This window comes from Apis laboriosa, unplaced genomic scaffold (genome assembly GCF_014066325.1).
Source record: "Apis laboriosa isolate Shangri-la unplaced genomic scaffold, ASM1406632v1 scaffold122_cov146, whole genome shotgun sequence".
NCBI lineage: Eukaryota > Metazoa > Arthropoda > Insecta > Hymenoptera > Apidae > Apis > Apis laboriosa.
In genome coordinates, this window is record NW_025221084.1 from 297,181 (window position 1) to 318,225 (window position 21,045).

Sequence of the window (21,045 nt, forward strand, 5' to 3'; positions counted from 1 at the left end):
ATTATTTATATAGATGAAATAAAAAAATATGTTTTGATAGAATATTTATTGTATTTTATAAATATGAGAAAATTTATTAACTAATTTGATATAATAAAATAATATTAAAAATTATAGTAATATAAAAAATAACAATTATTTTTCGCATCATAAAAATATTCGGATGCTTTTAAAATAAATTTATAATAAAATAATTAAAATAATAATTTTTTATGAAAATTAAATATTAATTTTAATATTTTTTAGTTGAGTGCTTTAAAAATTTAGAATAAAATGATTAAAATAATAATAAAATGAAAATATTGTTCTTTATAAAAATTATAAAAAAATTAACTATTTTTTTTTTTTTTTTTGATTCATCTTTTAAATAATCTAAGGTATTAAAAATTATTTTTTGTTAAAAATATTTTCTATATATTATTATAATTCGCAACGAGAAATATTTTCATGAACATTAAATGATCAAGTGATAAATATACTTATTAATTTTTTTGTAGGTAGATAAAAATAAGACCAACTTTTATTTTCTAAATAGAACTGTGTATTTTTTTATGCATCAATTGATACAGTTTTTAATTCTCTAAATTATATGCCAAAAATGATTATATGCCAAAAGAAATATTTTGATGTAAATATTGTTAAGAAAACTTCCCTGCTATTAATAATAACTGTAATTTATTAATTTTTTACAAAATATATTCAATGTAACGTCTATTTACATCTCGAATTAATAGAATGATCATCTCAAATATACATATCGGATATTTTACATTTCTTTATGTTTTTTCATATTGAGTAATGTAGTCGGATTTTCTGTATAAATTTTATTTTTCAAATAATCGCATAAAAAAAAGTCGAGGGTATATAGAAAATATTAAATCATATAATCGTACCTGAAAATTAAAAAGTCGGCCACACTCTCTCTAATGATATGAATAAAGTTGATTCAAAATATTTTTTACTGGATATTTTTTATTTTTTTTATTTTTTACTATTTAACGCATAATATGCTGAGCATCCATCTTGTTGAATATTAATCAATGAATATATCTATATATATTTTCCAATAATGCTGATAAAATTTGTGATGAAAATTAACATATTTTGATCCACAATGCATCATCGATAAAGTAAACCCAATAATATAATTAATAGTGTACCACATATTGATACTCTATTGATATTGATAATTCGTCTAAACCAATGTGGATTTTGTAGCAACTAATAATGCATATTTTGTAAATTTATATAATCGTAATTATCCTTCGTAAATAAAGTCTCATGATTTTTAAAAAAAAAAATATCTTCATTCTCCACATACAATCGTTTCGCATGTGACGCATTTTATTAAGTCTTAAAATAAATTGATAACATATCTAATTTCTTTTCTTCTGTATATTTTATTTTCACAATTATACAACCAAATATAGTTGACATAGTTAAATATCTAATATAAACTAAATATCTATGTCAGAATAGTAATAATAGTAATAATGAATATTTATATTTCACAATGTTATAGAATAACATTTTTGTTATGATAATATTAATATAAAAAATTATTGATATAAAGTTAGCAAAGAAAGAAGTTAAAAGAGAAAGAAGTTTTTTAAATAATATTTATATTAAAATATTTTCTAAACTAATCATTTTTCACACATGAATACTTTTATTATAAAATTAAAAACTGCATCAATTGGTGCATAAAAAATATATAATTCTATTTAATAAATGATCTTTATATGTTTTTAACGCATTCACCTACAAAAAACTAATAATTAATATGTGCATCTCTTGAAATCATTTAATGTCAATCAAAATATTTCTCGCTGCGAATAATAATAAGTAATTCAAAATGGTAATATTTAATGAAACATCCTATATAAGTATACAAAAAATTAAAAAATCTTCTGATTTATTTAATATGAACATTATAAAATAAAAGACATTTTTAATTTATAAATATTAAACAAATTTAAATTATCAAATTAAATTAATGAATCTTATACAGCTGCATGAATATTCTAGTAAACAGTTGGATCATTAAATAAATAAAAATAAAAAACAATACACTATAGAATAAATAAAATACAATATACTAAAGAATACATAAATTCTGAAATAGAAATGAAATATAGAATATATTATTAACAAAAAATAATTTTTAATTTTTTAGACTATTTAAAACATATTTTAAAATCAAGAAAATATCAAAATCAATATTTAATTTTTATAAAAATTTGCTATTTTATTAAAAACTTTTAAAGTGAATATTTTTGCGATATGAAAAATAATTGTGATGTTATTTAATTTTTAATATTATTTTATTATATCAAGTTAGTAAAATAAATAAATTAGTTAAATAAATTGTTTATATATAGAGTAATTTAAATTTATTTTTTTTTTATAATTAATAAAGATATAAATCGTTAAAGTAATCGTATCTGAATATTAATATGTGAATATTGTGTATATTTTTATTATCAAAAAAGAAAAAAAATTGTCATTACTGAAAAAAATCAAATTATATTCATTTATATTTTTGTATAAAATATTATATTATATTATATATTTTATATATTTTATATAAAAAATGTTAAAAATATTAAAAATTTTGAAATATAATATTTATATAATAATATAATATTTATTTTTATAATTTTTAATTTTACAAATATAAAAATAGATAATTAAAGCAACAGAAATATATTTATATAACTCCATTTTTGTTTTCTTCTATTTTTTTTATTTCTTTATGTATCAAAATAGCTAATATTGAAAGTGCCTGAAAATAATAAGACTGCAATAAAATTTATTAAAATAATAAAAAAAAGAAATTTACAAACCATTTAAATTATAAAATATATATTTATATATATATATTATATATATATATATTTATATATATTTATATATATTTTGATTTATAAGGAGACAATCATAATAAAATAATAAAATTAAATTTAAAATTAAAATAATAATTAATAGAAAAATATAGTTAAAAGAAAATTAATATATAATAGAAAATTAATATAAATCAAAAAATTGAAATTAAATAAAATAAGAACCTTATCAATTTCTTCTGGCGTCGCATAACTATAGCAAATTCTGAGATGTTGTTCAAGTTTCGAATAATCATAATTAAATGCATGACCGGGAATAAGAAAAACTCCTTGAGAAATACATTTGTTTGTCAATTCCATTACATCTTTTATTTTATTTACTTTTATCCAGACAAACATCCCACCTTTTGGAACATTCCATTCTACTAATCCTACAAAATTAAGTATATATTTTGATTTAAAAAAATTTTTTTTTTAAATTTTTACCAACAAGAAAATACCTGTAAGATGTTTTTCAATCAAAGATAATGTAATATCTCGTTTTTCACGATAAAAATTCTGTATTTCATTAAAGTGTTGTTGCAGTTTCTGCAAATTCCATGAATTCAATAATTTCAACAATAAAATCTATAAAAAATAATAATTCATGAGCAATAAAATGTGATATATTTGTTTACTAAAGTTATTTTCATCTTTTAAATACTTTAAATTTACGTGAAATTATTAAATTACTTGCGATAAAGAAGAAGCATGGATACTTGTTGTTTCCATATGTGTAGTTAATTTTTTAATAAATTTTTTATGTGCTGTAACAACACCTAATCGAAGTCCAGCACTAAGAATTTTACTAAAAGAATCCAAACGTATTACTCGTCCTTTGGTATCTAATTCTAAAAATGTTATAGGTTTTTTATCGACAAAATGAAGAAAACAATAAGGATCATCTTCTAAGATTAAAAAGTTGTATGTTTCAGCTAATTTATAAATTTTCCTTTTTCTGTATTCTGTTAAAATTGTTCCTGTTGGATTGGCTCCTGTTGGATTTAGATAAAGAATCTATGAAAAAAATAAATAAGTAAATAAATAAAAAGATTTCTTTCCATTACGATAATACAAAATTTAATTATAAAATGAATAAAAAATAAGTGAATGTAGAAATAATTTTTTTTATTTTTTAAGAACTTACTTTTGGTAATGGTTTATTATTATGTTGTTTATTTTTACAAATTTTTATTATGTTTTCTGGAATTACACCATCTTCATCTTGTAGAATTTCAATTAATTCTGGCATTAATGGTCTAAGCTAAAAATATTAAATAATATTATAGAATTAAATTAAATAACATTAAAAATAATAAAGAAAGAAATTAAATTTATAATGTAATGTTATAAAAAATAAGTTAATAAACAAATTAAAAATTTTACTGCATTCAAAATTCCATCGTAAGTTGGTGTTTGTATCATTATAGAATCTCCAATTTCTAAAATCATTTCGAAAACTTTGCTACATCCTTCCATCGATCCAGATGTGAAAAGTACATCCCAATCATTATACATTGGTTTATGCCAATGTTTTTGAAATTCTCTCATTTTTTTCAATAATGGTAAGTATCTTAAATCATAAAAGGAGTTCATAATTGTCAAAAAAAAAAAAAGAAAAATGAAAAAATAAAAATGTAGTAAATTTGTAGTAAATTATTTTTATTTTTTATTTAAAAAATTACCCTTGAGAAGGACCATATTGAAGTGACCAAGATAATTCTTCTCCAATTAATTTTATTTTTGTTCCATCTTTATATGTTACAGAGATCTCTTCAAAAGGAAACATCTTTGCATTTGGCATTCCGTTGGCTAGACTTATTGCATTCTTACTTTCCAAAAATTTTATTGCTATTATACATAAAAATTATAATTAATAAATATAAATGTATATAATATATATATAAACTTCTGAATATATGTATATATATATACACATAATATATATATTACTATATTAATATATATAGAATATTCATAAGCCATATTGAATATTATAACTTTATTTTATAAATTTATATTTTTCGATTTTAGAGATTAAAACAAATACAATATAATTATTATACAAAAATATCAGGTTTATTTATTGAATTATAAACAATTTAAGTTTACATTAAATGAAGCGAAACGAGATAGTAATGAACAAAAATGGAGATGTCTCATTTTATGTCTATGTCTTGTTTCATTTAACAATTTTAATTACTTATAATTTAAATTATTTATAATAAATTTAATTAATTATAATTTAATAATTAATTAGATCCTAACTGATATTTTTGTATATATTAAATTTTATATATTTTTTCTAACAATCTCTATAATCGATCCATCAAAAATATCTCAAATATATTAATATTTTATATATATTTTTTACATATATTTATATATAAATATATAATTATTTTATTATATATAATTATTTTTAAAAAATTAAAAATAAATATAATATTATGAATTATTTAAAAAATGAATATTTTAATTGATATAACTACGATAATATAAAAGCTTTTTTAAGAAATTTAAAATATGAAAAATATTCTTCTTACCCCATTCACGAAGAATACTTGATTTTCGCCTATTTGTAATATTCGTAAAAAATCTTTCAAAATTCATTTTCCGTTTTATTTTTTTATTTATTTATTTAAAAAAAGTTATTTAAAAATTAATATTTAATTAATTAAATTAGCTTTTAATTTTTGTTAAATAATAATTAATCTTTCAATTTAGATTTTATTAATTTGAAAAAGTTAAATAGAATTGATAAATTAATAGCTTATAATTTTTTAATTCACATTCTAATTGAAACTTCATAAATCTATATTATATTATTGATATTAAATAAATGTCTCGAAAACAATTAAAAGATTAATTTTGCTCAACTACGATGTAAATAAAAATTGTCGTTATCAATATTAATACTGTAGGTTATCACTTTACATTGATAATATACACACGTTATAATTTTGAATATTATAAAATAAATGTAATAAATATGTATTAAATTTCTAATAGATATAAATATATATTATTTATGAATAGAAAAAAATTTTTAGAAATAGTTTTAAAATATAAATTAATTGATTAAATATATATATATAATTAAAAAAATTATAAGATAATTAAATTAATATTTAAAAATTATATAGAATATTATAAATTATATAAACATATAAATTATATAGAATTTTTTTCTTTTTTTAAAATAAATTAAACTATTATTATTATTTTTCAAATAAACTAAACTAAACTATTATTATTATTTTTCAAATAATTTATCAATTATTTAAATTAATTATATTGATTATAGTCAATGAAAATTTATATAACTAACATGATAATAAAAAAAATAAAGAGTATTAAATAAAAGTAACAGAGAATATTACTTCAATTTTTTATATTCAATATATTTTATTTCATATTTGAAAAAATAAAAACACAATAAAGAAAATAAATATTCTATTATTTATTCATTGCAAATATTATTGATTAAATATCGGAATTATTGTTATAAACAATATAAATCGAATATATTCTCATTATAAAATGATCTATAGAAATATATATATCTATAGAAATATATCTATAAAAAAAAAATATTTTTATTATTATCATTACTTGCTCATATTTCAACATTTAAAAACTATCCAAAAAATGAAATATTCAATAAAAATACATATATTCATATCGAATATAAAACTATTAATTCCAAATTATGAATTTTAACATAAATAGATGATGTCATTTTTTTATAATTTGTTTTAATTTATATTATAAATTGTTGTAATAAATTGTTTTAATTTGTTTTTCTTTTCATCTTTTTTCATATTTTAAATTTAACAAATAAAGAAAAACATTAAAAAAAAATATATATATATATATTTAATATAATAATATATATTAAATATTAAATATATCATATATAATAATACGAAAATATATTAATATATTTTTAAACTGTTTGATCATTAATAACATTAAATAATAATAAAATAAAAATTTATATGAAAGGAAGGTGTAATGAAAGAATAAGAAGAATAAAAATAAGAATAAGAAGAAATGATAATAGGAAATGGTGAAAGTTTTATTGTTCGTACATCAGGAAAGATTTTTATTGAAATTATTGCGAATGATTAATAGAATTTTTTTTTCATAATCACTCATAATCATAATTTGATTTAATTATGACTTAATAACTTTCTTTTCTCTGCATTATCATTTTCTTATTTATTGTTATTATATCACTTGCATCTTCTTTTTCTTTTCTAATTTATGATTTGTTTATCCCTTTTTATTATTTTTTATTATTTCTTCTTGCAATCATTAAATTGTCTATCATTATTAATTATTTTTTGATTTTTTTAATAGACATCAATTTTCATTTTTTTTATTACCTTAAATAATTTCTTTTCTTATTATAATTACGGTGACAAAGATTATGATTGTCATCACTATAACTACTTATTGAACAAAATTGTTAATTATGTTAACAAAAAAATTATCTTTTTTGATTCATTCTGATTATTTTTTATGTGATGGATTATCTAAATGAAAATAAAAGAAAATTCGGCAAAAAGATATCAAAGTTCTATATTGCAATATAATTATTTAATTATGTGACTTGCTTTATGTTATTATATTATTTCCTTTTTCATAAGATCATTTAAAATAGATAGGTAAAAATAATATTAACAAATAATATAATGAAAAATAATAAAATAATAAAAAGAAAAAAATCAATAAAGAAATATATAAATCAACATAATAATCGAAATTTAAAAATAACAATAAAATGACAATTTTTAAAAAAAATAAGTATAATTATTTTTATTCAGAATCAAATTGTTAGAAATTATATATATTTCAATTAAAAAACATTATTAACATTTAGTTTTGATTTTTTAAATTTTTTATATTTAAATGAGCATGCATACATTCATACATATTCTCACATATCACAAATCATATACACATATACGAAGAATTTCTGCTTTTGAATTGGCAGTCATTAAAGCGTCATTAATTAATTAATGAGACAAGCATGAAAAATTAAAAATTAAAAATAGAAATGAAAAATAAAAACTGAAAAAAAATTTGAAATTGAATATTTTTGATTTTATTAAAAATAGAAGAAGTACATTTGATGGCATGATCTTTTGTTTATTATTATGAAATTTATAAAGTATTAATTACTTTGTTATAAATTAATTTAAATCAAACAATCCTTTTTCCATAACGATTTTATTTTAACGTAAAATAATGTTCATGTGATTATTTGATTATATTATATATTATACATTTAATTATTTTATTGTACAATTGTTTGATTTAAAAAAAATATTTCTTCAACTTCAATAAATTTTATAATTTTTATTTGTTTGTTTCTCAAATTTTTGACTCAATTAATATAATTTATATTTTTAATTATGCATACTATACATACATAGATAAATTAGATAAATATTAAAAATCAAAATAAGAGATAATCAATAAAAGTCGAAATGTTTTTTTATATTTTTTTTACAATCAACATTTTTTTCAAATTTTGATTTCTTCATTTTTCTTGTTCATTCAAACATGATAAGTTTTGTCATTTCTTTTGAATACGAAAAAAAAAAACGAATTCAAATTCTTTTCTTCGTTTTCTTTTTTTTATGTTTGTTATTTACAATATTTATCTATAACACGCTATTATTTTCTTTCTTTTTTACAACAATTCATTTAACGATTAATTAGTCTCTTGATTTTGTTTTTCTTTTTTTATATCGTAAATCTTAGTGCATAAATGTCTTTATATTTTTTTTATTTTTTTATTACCTTTTTGATTAACTTCAATTTTTTTTTTCTTCTTTTCCCATAAAATTTGTATTATTTTATTTTTGTCTTAAGCAAAAATTGGACTTGATTTTTTTGCATATTCTTTTCTTCTTATTTGTTTTAAGCTTTGATATTTATATTTTTTCTATTATTTTATCTAATTATATTTGATTCTTTTCTATTTCCCTCTTTTTTACAAAATTCATAATTTCTTTTTGTATTATGTTTGTTTTTTCAAAATTCTTTTATTTTTTTTTTCGTTAAGATTTTTCCTTTAATACTTTATCTTTTCATAATTTTTTTTTTTTTATATCAACTTTTTAAATACTTTTTTCTCGTTTCTAGATATTACATTAATAATAATAATTTTGTATTTTTTCTTTAGATTTTTGTAATTTCATTTAATATAGTTTTTTCCTACTCTTTTCCTTATATATTCTTTTATTTAAACAATTGTATTAGGAATTTCAACTTTTATATTTTCATTTCTCAAAATCATTTTACTTTATCAGTTATTTTTCACAGTTATTCTTCATTTTCTTCAATAATTGTTCGTTTTCCTTATGGAAGGGATATTTTTGTGCGATTACTATGATCATTTATGAAAACGGCAAATTTTTAGAGAATTAAAAGAGAGTTTCTTGAGACCAAATAGGTGGACTTGATGGTAATGGTGTCGGTGGTGGTCTATGTCTGAGCTCGATAGCTGGTGAACACGGAGGAGAACCGAGGCTATTCTGACTGCTGGTGCTCGTAGAGACTGCCTGAGACCTGTTATTATTACAGCAACAAATATCTAAAATTATTTTTTATAAATAATTTTAAAATAATTTAAATAATGAATAATTCAAAATAAATGAATAAAATAATTACGAATAAAAATAAATAATTCTGGAATTTTTAAAAATAATAATATAAAAGTATTTATAAAAGTATTTATTTATTATTAAAAATCAAAAATTAAATTAAAAATTAAAAATTAAAAATGTTAAGATATCGATTTCGATTCTTGTAATATGTAATAGCTATAAAAGATTAAAATAATACTGTAATTATAATTGTTATAAGTTACAATATATTATAAGTAACTGTTATAAAAAGAAAAGATTCTATTGATATTGGGTTATATATTCTGATTGGGTTATATATGTTAATACATTAACAGTTCATAATACATAATATGTAATAAATATCCCATAAATTTCTTTTGCACCACATTAGGAATAATTTTAATGGTTATTTTTATATGAATATGTAAATTTATCTATTAATCGTTTATAGCATTGGTTTCAGTCATTTCAGAGCTCTTTTAAAGTATGTTTCATTGATGACACAATTTCGTTTAAAACTTTTTTCTACCGTTCAATATGAATAGCCAAAGGAAGCATAATGCGGCATATTATGTTTTATTGCTTTAAAAAAGATGATAGTGCAAATGATACTACAGAGATTTGTACTATTTACGGGAATGATACTACAATTATTACGATCATCCGCAATTGATTTAAGAGTTTTAGAGCTGGCAATTTTAACTTGAAAAATGAAGACGGATATTTTATCAGGACCATGTTCGCTGAAAATCCACGATATAGTGTGCACGAGATAGTGAATGCCATTAACATTCTCAAGACAACAATATATAATCACCTGATCAGGATGGAATATGTCGATCGATGTAAAGTTTGGGTTCCACAGCTATTGACAGAGACCGGCCTTATGAATCGTGTCTCTATGTGCAATTTCTTTCTCTATCGACATGAAAAGAATCCTTTTTTAAAGATCTTGTCACTGGAGACGAGACTTGGTTTTTGTATCAAAATATGTATCGAAAACGCATTTGATTTAAGAAGAATAGACTTTCAACTGTCGCGAAGCCTGGATTTCACCCGAAGAAAGTTCTTTTATCCATTTAATGGGATTGGAAAGGTGTAATCTACTATGAGCTCCTTTCTCAAAATGAAACCATCAATTCTGAAAAGTAATTCTTGCAATCAATTTAATAAATTGAAAGATGCCAAGTAGAATAGTAAAAAATAATAGAAAAGTATATAGTAGTATAGTAGAAAAACGGCCAACATTAGCGAACCGACGAGGCCATTACGAATGCAAAACAACGCATGTTGCATTGATTGTAAGAGAAAAGCTGTTACAGTTTAATTGAGACGTTCTATCGCATCTTCTATACTTTCCAAATCTTGCTCTATCCGACTATTACTTATTAAAAACTTCTCTTCATGATAAACGGTTTCAATCCGTAAGCGAAATAAAAACACATCTCGAGGAATATTTTGCAAATAAATCCCAACAATTTTGAAAAAAAGGAAATAATAAGGCTTCTTGAGAGATATAAGAAGCTGATAGAGTAGAACGGTTCATATACAACACAATAAATCAACTTTAAACAACAAATATCGTGTATTCATTTCGTATCAAAAAAAAAGAAAGAAACTTATGGGACATCCTAATATATATTAGTTTTCTTCAATTTTAAAATAATTTCATATCAATTCAATAATGTTTATTGTATATTAAATTAATTTGAGAAGAGTAGTCAATTTAAAAATTTTTGTACATAATACTCATTAATAAAAAATAATTTATTTTCTGTTGTATAATTCACTGTACGATTTTTACAAAGTTTTTCACATGTTCTTTTTAAATTTGGAAACCAAATTGTTCTCCTCGGTTTTTAAAAAACAATACTTTCAAATATAAATTTTTATAAAAAAGTGCAAAACTAAATATTACGTGAAAAAATTTTAAAAATATTATAATATTATAATATTATATAAGCTTTAAATTAGTCTTAAAAAACTAATGAAAAGTTCCTGAATGGAATAGTGCTCACAGTTATAATTTGTATTTGAGATTTTGAATAGTTGATTGAAATGCAGAAGTTTAAAAAAATATATAATATATAAGACTATAAATATAGTTTTTTATATATTTTTATATTTTTATGAAAAATTATTTATTTGATACAAATTTGCTATATAGTATCAAATTCTTTAGATATTTCTAAGAAAAATATTAAAACAATTTTTAATTCGAAATTGAATAAAATAGTAATCATATAAAAAGAATAATTTTTTTATTGCGATTCATCATTATTGCAATTATTATCATTATGCAATTATTAATCGATATTATAGAATCATTCGATAGAATACTTATTTTTTAATGTAATATTCTTTTTTTTATAACTTAAAATTTTATTGTTTAATATTTTTAAATTTAAATTTAATTTTTAAAGAATTTTTAAATAATTTTCGATTGATAAAAATTCTAATTATTCTCCAAATAAAAATTTTTTTTTTAATATCGTTATTAAATTACAGAAAAAAATGAGATTACATTTCCGAAAGAAAGAACAAAATTTAAAAATGGCTTTATTTAAAATTTTAACTTTCGGATATTTATTTATTTCTGAGATATGAATGAAAAACGAGATATTATGAAAAATTATACATATGATATTATTAATATATTAAATGATATCTATTTAGATATTATTAATATAACAATCTTCATTGTTATATCACCATCATCGAATATTGAGTAACTATCGATGATATTTACATCAATTTTAATATTTAAATATATATATATATATATATATATATATATATATATATAAGATGTTCCATTTATAATCTATGAAAAATTTGACCACTTATTCTTAAGAAATTACATATTTAATTAATAAAATGCCAAATATTTTAAAAAATGAGAATAGAAAAATATTTTTTAAATGAGAAAAAAGTAATATTAATAAAAGTATTTAATAATGTTAGTAAAAGTATTTAATGTTAAAAGTACAATAATAGCAATTATTGTTTCACTTCCAATAGAAATGATTCTATAATATAATAGATATTAAATTTGCTTAGAACTTAAAAATAAAGACAATGAGGAAGTTAATATTTGCAATTTTTAATGAAAGTAATTAAAAGTTTTATATCGGATAAATTATAAATATCAGATTATTAAGATTACAAGATTATTAAATATTTAATGACAACAATTTTCACGAAAATGTTTTATAATCTTTAATGAAGATAATTAATCTTTATAGAATTATAGAATTCATTATATAGTACTGAAAGTTTTTCATTAATATTTCAAAAACTAATATTTGAAACTAAAATTTTATATTTGATAATCACATTCCTCTCTCCATTTCGAATCAATGAATTGCCAGAACTTTATCCAAAATAATAATGAGAATAATAATAAAATGAATAATAATAATAATAATGAAATAATATATTTCGAAATATATTAAATTTTATCTAATTTTATGTCGTTTTTTCTTCATTAGAATTATATATCATTTTAAAATCACAAATATTACTATAATATTTTATTTAGAGAAAGGAAAGAAGGAGGATTAAATTTTCATTAGAATTTCGTATTATTCTATTCTAAAAATTTTTTGCATATTATTTAAAAGTATTATTTAAAAGCCGAATGACGATTATATATAAATATACAAAAATAAAAGTATTGGTCAAAATATATATTTTTTAAAATATATTTAACAATCATCGAAATCGAAAATGCATTTTTTAAAATAATTATCAAATTATTTTACTAAGAAATATACCTAGAGGTTTCAACAGCTGCACTAATACTATGACAAGCTTGACAAAGTTTGCCTCCAGGTCGCCGTCTAGGAACACATCCAGCACATCCATCCCATTTTTCAATTGTTTTCTTCTTTTTCGAGGGTACTCGAAGAAATCGTCGACAACTTGGCCCGGCTGTTTCAGAATCGGTCGAAAATCCAGACACTTCATCCTCCGTGTCGAGACATTCTTCTTGTTCGTCCTTTCTTAGGAAGACCGAGTCGGAACCAAGAGACCTTGAATGATTGAAACTATAAATATAAGTATATATATATAGAGTGTTAATAAACACTGTGGGACCCATTCTTGGAAGGTGGATTCTAGGCATCAAAATGATGAAAAAAGTTCATATGAATCGTTGTATTTCATTCAATCTGCCGTGTTTATTGAAATCCATAGAAGCAAATCAAAACACATTTCTATAAGATTTCGAATTAGAAAGATTGAATGTGTTTTTATATGCACAATTGCTTTTTTAATTATTTTAATTATTTTCACATGTATAAGAAAGTCCTAAATACTTGAATCAATTTGAATTTTAGATTATTAAATTATCCAATCAAATCACTGACAAATATTTATCTTTATTTTACTTGCACTATGCAGAGAGAAATAATAATCGATCTGGATATCTTATTAATAATATGAATCAATATTATATCATTAATATCACATATCCATAAAAAATGCATATATATCGCAATTGTTTTTTTTTATGTATGCTTGAATGAATATTACAAATTCACTATTTTATTTTTACATTTTTATTTCTCATATATGTTACATGAATTTTACGAACGAGCTGAATCCAGAACAAAACAACACTATCTTAGCAACGGGAAAAATTGATTTAAGTTTTCGTATTCTTATACTTAAAACACACAAACATAACATTCGATTTCGAATATTACTATTTCATTTTTTCTTTTTATCAAGTCTTTCAAGACTTCTTCTTTTTCTAACGCCCAGCATTTGAACAGCAACGCTATTTCAGTAACACATTGTCGCGGAATCAATTTAGAATTTGATGAAATAATACATATTTGAATATTTGTTTAAAATAAAGTTTTAATTAAATAATTTTCATATAAAATTAAAATAAATAATAATCAAAATAATTTTATTCAAAGAAATTAATGTGAATAGTGAATAAAAAAATCTAATATAAAACTTTTTTCATCGTTTTGATGTCTAGAATCTACCTTCCAAAGGTATCCCACATGTTTATTAACATTCTGTACATATATTAATGACTTAAAGTATTTACGATCAATTTTCCTCATGAAATTATAAGTAAATTTGTTGACATTATATTGTGAGATGTGAAATAAGTTATAGTGATTACGTTAGATCGTTGTATTTATATAATCTTGTAGGTAAGTGAAAATTATAATTATTGCAATAATATTAGATTTAATTATTTGTTAATTTAAAAGGCTATCTTTTTAATCTGTAATCGCTATGAATCAATTTTATAGCTAATGAATTTTTATGCTGTGGTAACTATAGTATGGCGTTTGTTGTAATTTAATATTTTTTGTTTAATAGTAGATATTGCAAAGTTACTGTGTATTACGTCATTAGAGACATACTACAGGATATTATATAGAAATTACGAAGACTTTTTGATTAAAATTTTTGTAAGATTTTGATGTTCGAATTGCTAACCATATCTTATAATTAAATTCCTAAATCCAAATACGTTTTAGAATAATCTTGTATTAATAATCTATTAGTAATTTGTTTTTTAATTTTAATTTAATTTTTTTAATAACCAGGATAGCTTTTTCACTTTTATCTCAAGCTGTGCATATTTTATTTAAATATATTTTTTCCACATTAATTTTCAATCTAAAATTATTATTTATATAATAATTATCAAAGTAATATATCAAAGTATTTAGTTTCTTGTTTTTTTTTATGGAATTATTAATTCATGAATTTTCATAGAAGATATGTACTTTTGCGCAGAATAAAGTGATATGAACCGATATTATTATTTATTTTCATTTATTTGTATGTTAATTTTTAAAGTAATTAATTATTAAAATGTTTTTGTAAGTTTTTAAAAGCTTCGAAAAGATCATTGTGTGAAGCAAGAATTATTGTGTCATTTGCAAATGCTTTTAAAAAAATTAGAATATCAGTATAGATCCTTATTAGATATAGGATGAATCCTAGCACATTTCCTACATTCCTGAATTCCAGAATTAATTAAACTGAGGTAATTAATACCTTTTTGAATTTTGAATTTTTTATTAATTAAGTATGATTGCAATATGGTATAGAGAGAATTTGTAGCTTTTTTAGATTATATAAGATATCAAATGCCATATGTGTCTTACAATGTGCTATAAATGTACATTTGTTTAATGTCTGAAAAAGCAAAACATTATGATTTGTATTCTAGATATCTTCTCGTATGATTAGTCTATGAAATTGTTGGAAATTCGAATACTGTCTTCTAAAGTCATTAGTATTTCGATATTATATTTGATTCGATTATTACAGATTCTATATGTTTTAATAGCAATTTTTTGAATAGCTTTGAGAAAATTAATAAAAGACTGATAGGAATATGATGATATTTCATGCGATGGCTATGTTTGTTAATTATTATGATATATGAAATTTTTCACTTGTTAGAAAAGTCCGATGCATATTACAGCATTGAATATTAAATTAATAAGACTTTTCTTAAGAAGCTCTTTGATTATTTTGCTTGTGATTAAACTAGTTTTTTTAAGTTTTTTTAACGTATATTCTTGTAAATTAAAATTCTTATTATTAGTTCTTCAGATATGAATGGGTGGATAGATGGAGAAAGTTGATAAAGAATTTGCAAGTACTCTTGAATTTCAGATTTTATTGCTTGAATTTGTAGGGAAGAGTTTAAATACTTTAATAAAAAAGATGCTGAATGGATCTGCCTTTTTTTGAGAACTCTTAACTTAGCATCCTTGCTTTCCGAATGGGCAAACCTTCATTTGTAGTTTTTTTAATTTTAATAATAATAATTAAGTAATTTTTTTGATTCCAGAAAAAGTTAATCGGTGTCTTTAGTTGGTGTCAGGTTTAAATACTTGCTGAAGAATTCATTTTTATATACTGCTAATAATCGGGTGAATTTTCTGGTTGCTCTATTCAATAGTCTTTTGTTGTTAGGAAATCTAATGTTTTTCCATGTTCCTCTTAGACTTCTTTTTTCACCGATTTGCTCTATAATGAATTTTGAATAGTTGGCATAGATATACTGAATTGTTGTAGGAGTTGCGAATTTAGCTGCTTTTATAATATAATTTGTAAGATACTCTACTGCTTTCTCTATATCATTTTCTGTTTTTAATAGAGGATAAGCAGAGATGATTTAACGAAAGAATGTTCAGTTTGTGTATTTATTATTATTATTGCGTTTTAATTATCGATGTATTGATGAATGATCAGATGAATACTAGAATATAATGAATGTAGAATATAATGAGGAGACTTTTAGTAATCGTAGAAATCGAGTAGATTTGGTATTTCATTCATATCAATCAGCCAATAAGATTCTCTGGTGTTTACGTGTTTATGTTAATTCGTAAATTTTTTATCTCTTATATTTGTGATTCTCGAACCTCAAAAGTTGCTTTTTGCATTGAAATCGCCTCCTGCTAGGAATTTATTATCCAGAATTTTTAGAAAAAGATATTAAAATTTTCTTTGGAAATTGTTTAGGTAGATTCAGTGTATTGCTGATATAATAATAAGGCTATGCCAATATTCAAATGTTCATTGATTGTAGGAAATCGTGGTTATAAATTGATAGTACATTTTATAGAGATATTTTATATTAAATATTATACAGATATATATATTAGATTTGATTATGGCGGTGTCACCATGTTGCTCGAATGTTATTCTATATCATATCTTCATCATATCTTCTTATTTTTAAATAATTTTTTTCAGTGAAGTGATTTTCCGTGATGAATACAATTTGAATTTTTTAATTAATGATAAAAGCTTTTAAATCATGCTTGCGATGCATAAGTCTGTTTGCATTCTATAGAACGATATATTATAGTTTTATATAAGTCATGAATTTACCATCATTTTTGTTATTATTACTGTCAGTAAGAGTAACAAATGGCTGATTTATTTTTGTATTATAATTTGCTCTAATTTACTAGGATTTTTCTATGAAATTCTATGATTTCTATGAATTTCTATGATTTTTCTTTGTATGAAAACGTTAAGGTTGTTCATAATATTATTTTCGGTGATATGTACCTTGGAATATTTTTGCATAACTGGGAAAAGGATTAGTATTTTTTTTTAATATAGTATTTTATAATTATTTAATATTTCCAATGACTGAATCTATTTGATGTAGGTACATCATTGATTGGATTTTTTATCTTGTCTACGTTATATATTTTAAATTCGGAATTTCTTCTACACTTGGAATTTTTATTTTTTTTTAAGTTATTTTGTAGTATTTAAATCGTTCATTGTTGATATATTGTGTTCATGTGTTATTGATCAATTATTTTGTATTTTCTCGATCTTAGAAATTTATATTGTTGCAACTCCTTATAAACTGGACAGTCTTAATAAAGTTGGCAGGATGGTCACTTTCACATAGCGACAACGAACAGGTAGCTGAAATACAATTAATTGTAGTATAGTTGTGTGTGTCCGTATTATTGACATCTTTTGCATTATACTATTTCTCTTTTTTTTGTAGGACAATTTGATTTGAATACAATTCATTAGTATCTTTATTTGATATATTTTTTTATTATTATGTTTCTGTTTTAGATCGATAAAGAATAACGACAATGGCTGATAGGTTTCGTTATGTTTGATGTTAAATATATTTATTACCTCATCCAATATCAGTAACTCTTTCCAAATTGATTGAGTGATATATATTGTGTAGAACAACTCTATATACTTTTTGCTATTTGAAATTTTATACCTGTAAAATTTAGTATTTTCAAATATTTGACAATTTTTGTATGCTTTTATATTTTTAGGAAGAATTTTCACTTTATCATTGTTTGCTTTTGAAATATATTTGTTTTTATTAATGATGAGTTTCCAGTGACTTCGTCATAGTTTATATATCTTCTAGAAATATCGGCAACAGCAGTGAAGTTTTTATAGATATAGAAATTTATAGTATATTAATATAGTATTTTATATTATTTAGTATTTCCAATGACTGAATCTATTTGATGTATATCATTGATTGGATTTTTTGTCTTGTCTACGTTATATATTTTAAATTCGGAATTTCTTCTACACTTGGAATTTTTATTTTTTTTTTAAGTTATTTTTTTTTGTTATTCTCGTGAAATTATTTCCGAATGTAATTATCCAAGATTTATGAGAGACTTATTGTCATTTCGACTTGGTATAATTGATTAAAAATCAGTTGAGAAGCTTTAGTCTTTGTCTTATTTTTATATAACAATAAGTTTTATATAACAGTCTTATATTTGAAATATTACAAATTTTAACTTGTCTTACCTGCTTTATACACACATTATATTTATATATACGAGAGTTCTCTTACGCATTTCTGTGCGCTATGATAGCTAATACGTTATATATGAACATAACGAATCAATATTAAGATCAAATTTTAACAAAATTATCAACAAAAAATAAAATAATAATTTCAAAATTATCTACAGAGAATTTTTTAGCTATAATTTCAAAGATTTCAAAGAAATTTCACGAATGATCATGAAATTTATGATAGACGAACAGAAAGAAAAGTAGTAACAAGAAGAATGAAAAAATATAAAATTTTAATATTATTCTTACTTTCCAAAATTTTAGCACTATATATTGAATATTATGTACACATGACCAATATATTACTTATGCATTTGTTACAAATTACTTTTTTTATAATAATTATTCATCGATGATATTATGGTGATATTGATTTCTGCATTTATTTATTTAAAATGTTTCATAATAAAATTTCGACGATAGATATTATAAATTATGAACCTATAATATAGTAGCATTACGTCTATATCGTCATAATTGTTTTTCATAATTGTCTTTAAAAGTTACATATTTTTTATAATCCACAAACATATCTATTTCTATTTTTCTTTCAATAATTTTTGTTCTGTTACTATTTATTTCAGCTACATTATATATTATATATTATATAATATATTATATATTATATAATATAATATTTGCAATGTTCCAAAAATATGAGAATATTTTTAAAGATTCCACAATTTCAAACAAAAAATATTGGTACATTTCAAAATTCGAATTGAATTTTTTCGCGATTAATTGAGTTTAATAGATGAACTATGAATATTTTCTAATTTAATATAAATTGTTATTTATCATTTACTTTTTATCGTTTTTATCGTTTATTTTAATTAAATATTATTTGTATAAATTATTAATNCATAATTTTGCATTGTTCATTTTAAAGTAGATTTATCAGTCCTATGCGAATAACAATTAATTAATTTATTTGTTAAGATAAAATAAGATATAATTCCATATAATTTTTTTTTTTGGTAAAGAAATATTTATATATTCTCATTAATTTTTATATATTCTTATATATTATATTTTTATATATTTTATATATTCTCATATTAAGATGCTTCCCTTCGATATATTACTTGAGTATATTTATTATTGTACTCGGTTAATAGCATGTAATTAATGCAGCTCAAGCAATCTCATACTCTGATTGATTAATATTTTTTGTTAATAACTTATTAATAAAGTCGAAACGAAATTTTCTACAAAAAAAAATATTATCTGAAATTATTTCAGAAATTTCAAATTAATCAATATTTTCATTTTTAGGATACTTTTTAACATATAATAGTGTCAATGGTTATTTGATAATCGATGACGCTACATTTATAGCAAAAATTGTATTAATAATATCTAGATAGATAGCAATATATAATTTTTATTAATATTTTGGAAAATAATAATTAGTTAAATCGAAAATTTTATATTTAAATCCATTTTTCCTTTTCTACCATCTTTCTAAAATTATCGATCAGCCAGATCTTTTAAAATTTTATCCAAATTTTATCAAAATTATGTATTTTATATAGATATATCGGTAACCTCGAATCTGCTTCTGGAGGATCAACACTGCCCATAGAAGCCAATGGTGCTCTTTTACTGTTAGTTTCTGTGATCATCACATCTTTTGCATAAAGACCTGCTTCGCTTGTGCATGGAGAAAGTTCTGGGGTTGGTTGAATTACCTACAAATAAATTATCAAAAATTATAACGAAGAACGAAATGCTGATAATTATATATAGTATATAAAGAAGATTTCATTGATTTTTGATGATTTTTAAATGATAAAAAATGAGATTGTGAACAATTTTTACCAGTGATTTTATTAATCATGTTTTTATATTTGTTTTTATATATAATGATTTTTAAATATATTATAGAAAACAAGATTTTATATAATTTTTTTCTATACATATAACCGACTGTTATTCTTAATTTTTGAGATATTTTTTATATAGACTTTATCTCTTTGCTTAATGTAATTTCGCTCAAGAATTGTTATATTTCATTTTTGGATTCCGAGAATCCAAAGGAGCTAAGTTTCTAATAAATAAATATTAATTATAAGTGTATGTATAAGAAAAAATTATTCAAAATCTTGTTTTGTATATACAGGCAATTCTTGTGATAATATATAAACACAGTC

General features: G+C 20.7%; 2 protein-coding genes across 11 annotated transcripts in view; both read right to left on the reverse strand.

Annotated features, from left to right (window-relative positions):
* Positions 1 to 2,645: 2,645 nt before the first annotated feature.
* Positions 2,646 to 5,581, reverse strand: LOC122720275 (kynurenine/alpha-aminoadipate aminotransferase, mitochondrial-like). Its single transcript, XM_043946861.1, has 8 exons — positions 5,429 to 5,581; positions 4,568 to 4,733; positions 4,269 to 4,455; positions 4,030 to 4,146; positions 3,576 to 3,899; positions 3,344 to 3,470; positions 3,069 to 3,274; positions 2,646 to 2,785 (listed from the first exon to the last, which is right to left on the reverse strand). Exons 1-8 carry the CDS (start codon positions 5,493 to 5,495, stop codon positions 2,711 to 2,713), a joined length of 1,269 nt encoding a protein of 422 aa, XP_043802796.1. The 5' UTR covers positions 5,496 to 5,581; the 3' UTR covers positions 2,646 to 2,710.
* A 3,543-nt stretch (positions 5,582 to 9,124) lies between these two features.
* Positions 9,125 to 21,045, reverse strand: part of LOC122720216 — a 58,648-nt gene continuing 46,727 nt past the window's right edge. For 9 of the 10 annotated variants that reach the window (XM_043946774.1, XM_043946771.1, XM_043946770.1 and 6 more), the window contains 3 exons: positions 20,441 to 20,583; positions 13,303 to 13,575; positions 9,125 to 9,467 (listed from right to left, as the gene is read on the reverse strand). In XM_043946774.1, coding sequence (XP_043802709.1) covers positions 9,323 to 9,467; positions 13,303 to 13,575; positions 20,441 to 20,583 — 561 coding nt within the window. In that variant the 3' untranslated portion in view covers positions 9,125 to 9,322. The remainder of the gene's footprint in view (positions 9,468 to 13,302; positions 13,576 to 20,440; positions 20,584 to 21,045) is intronic. The other variant, XM_043946772.1, reaches the window with a different exon arrangement.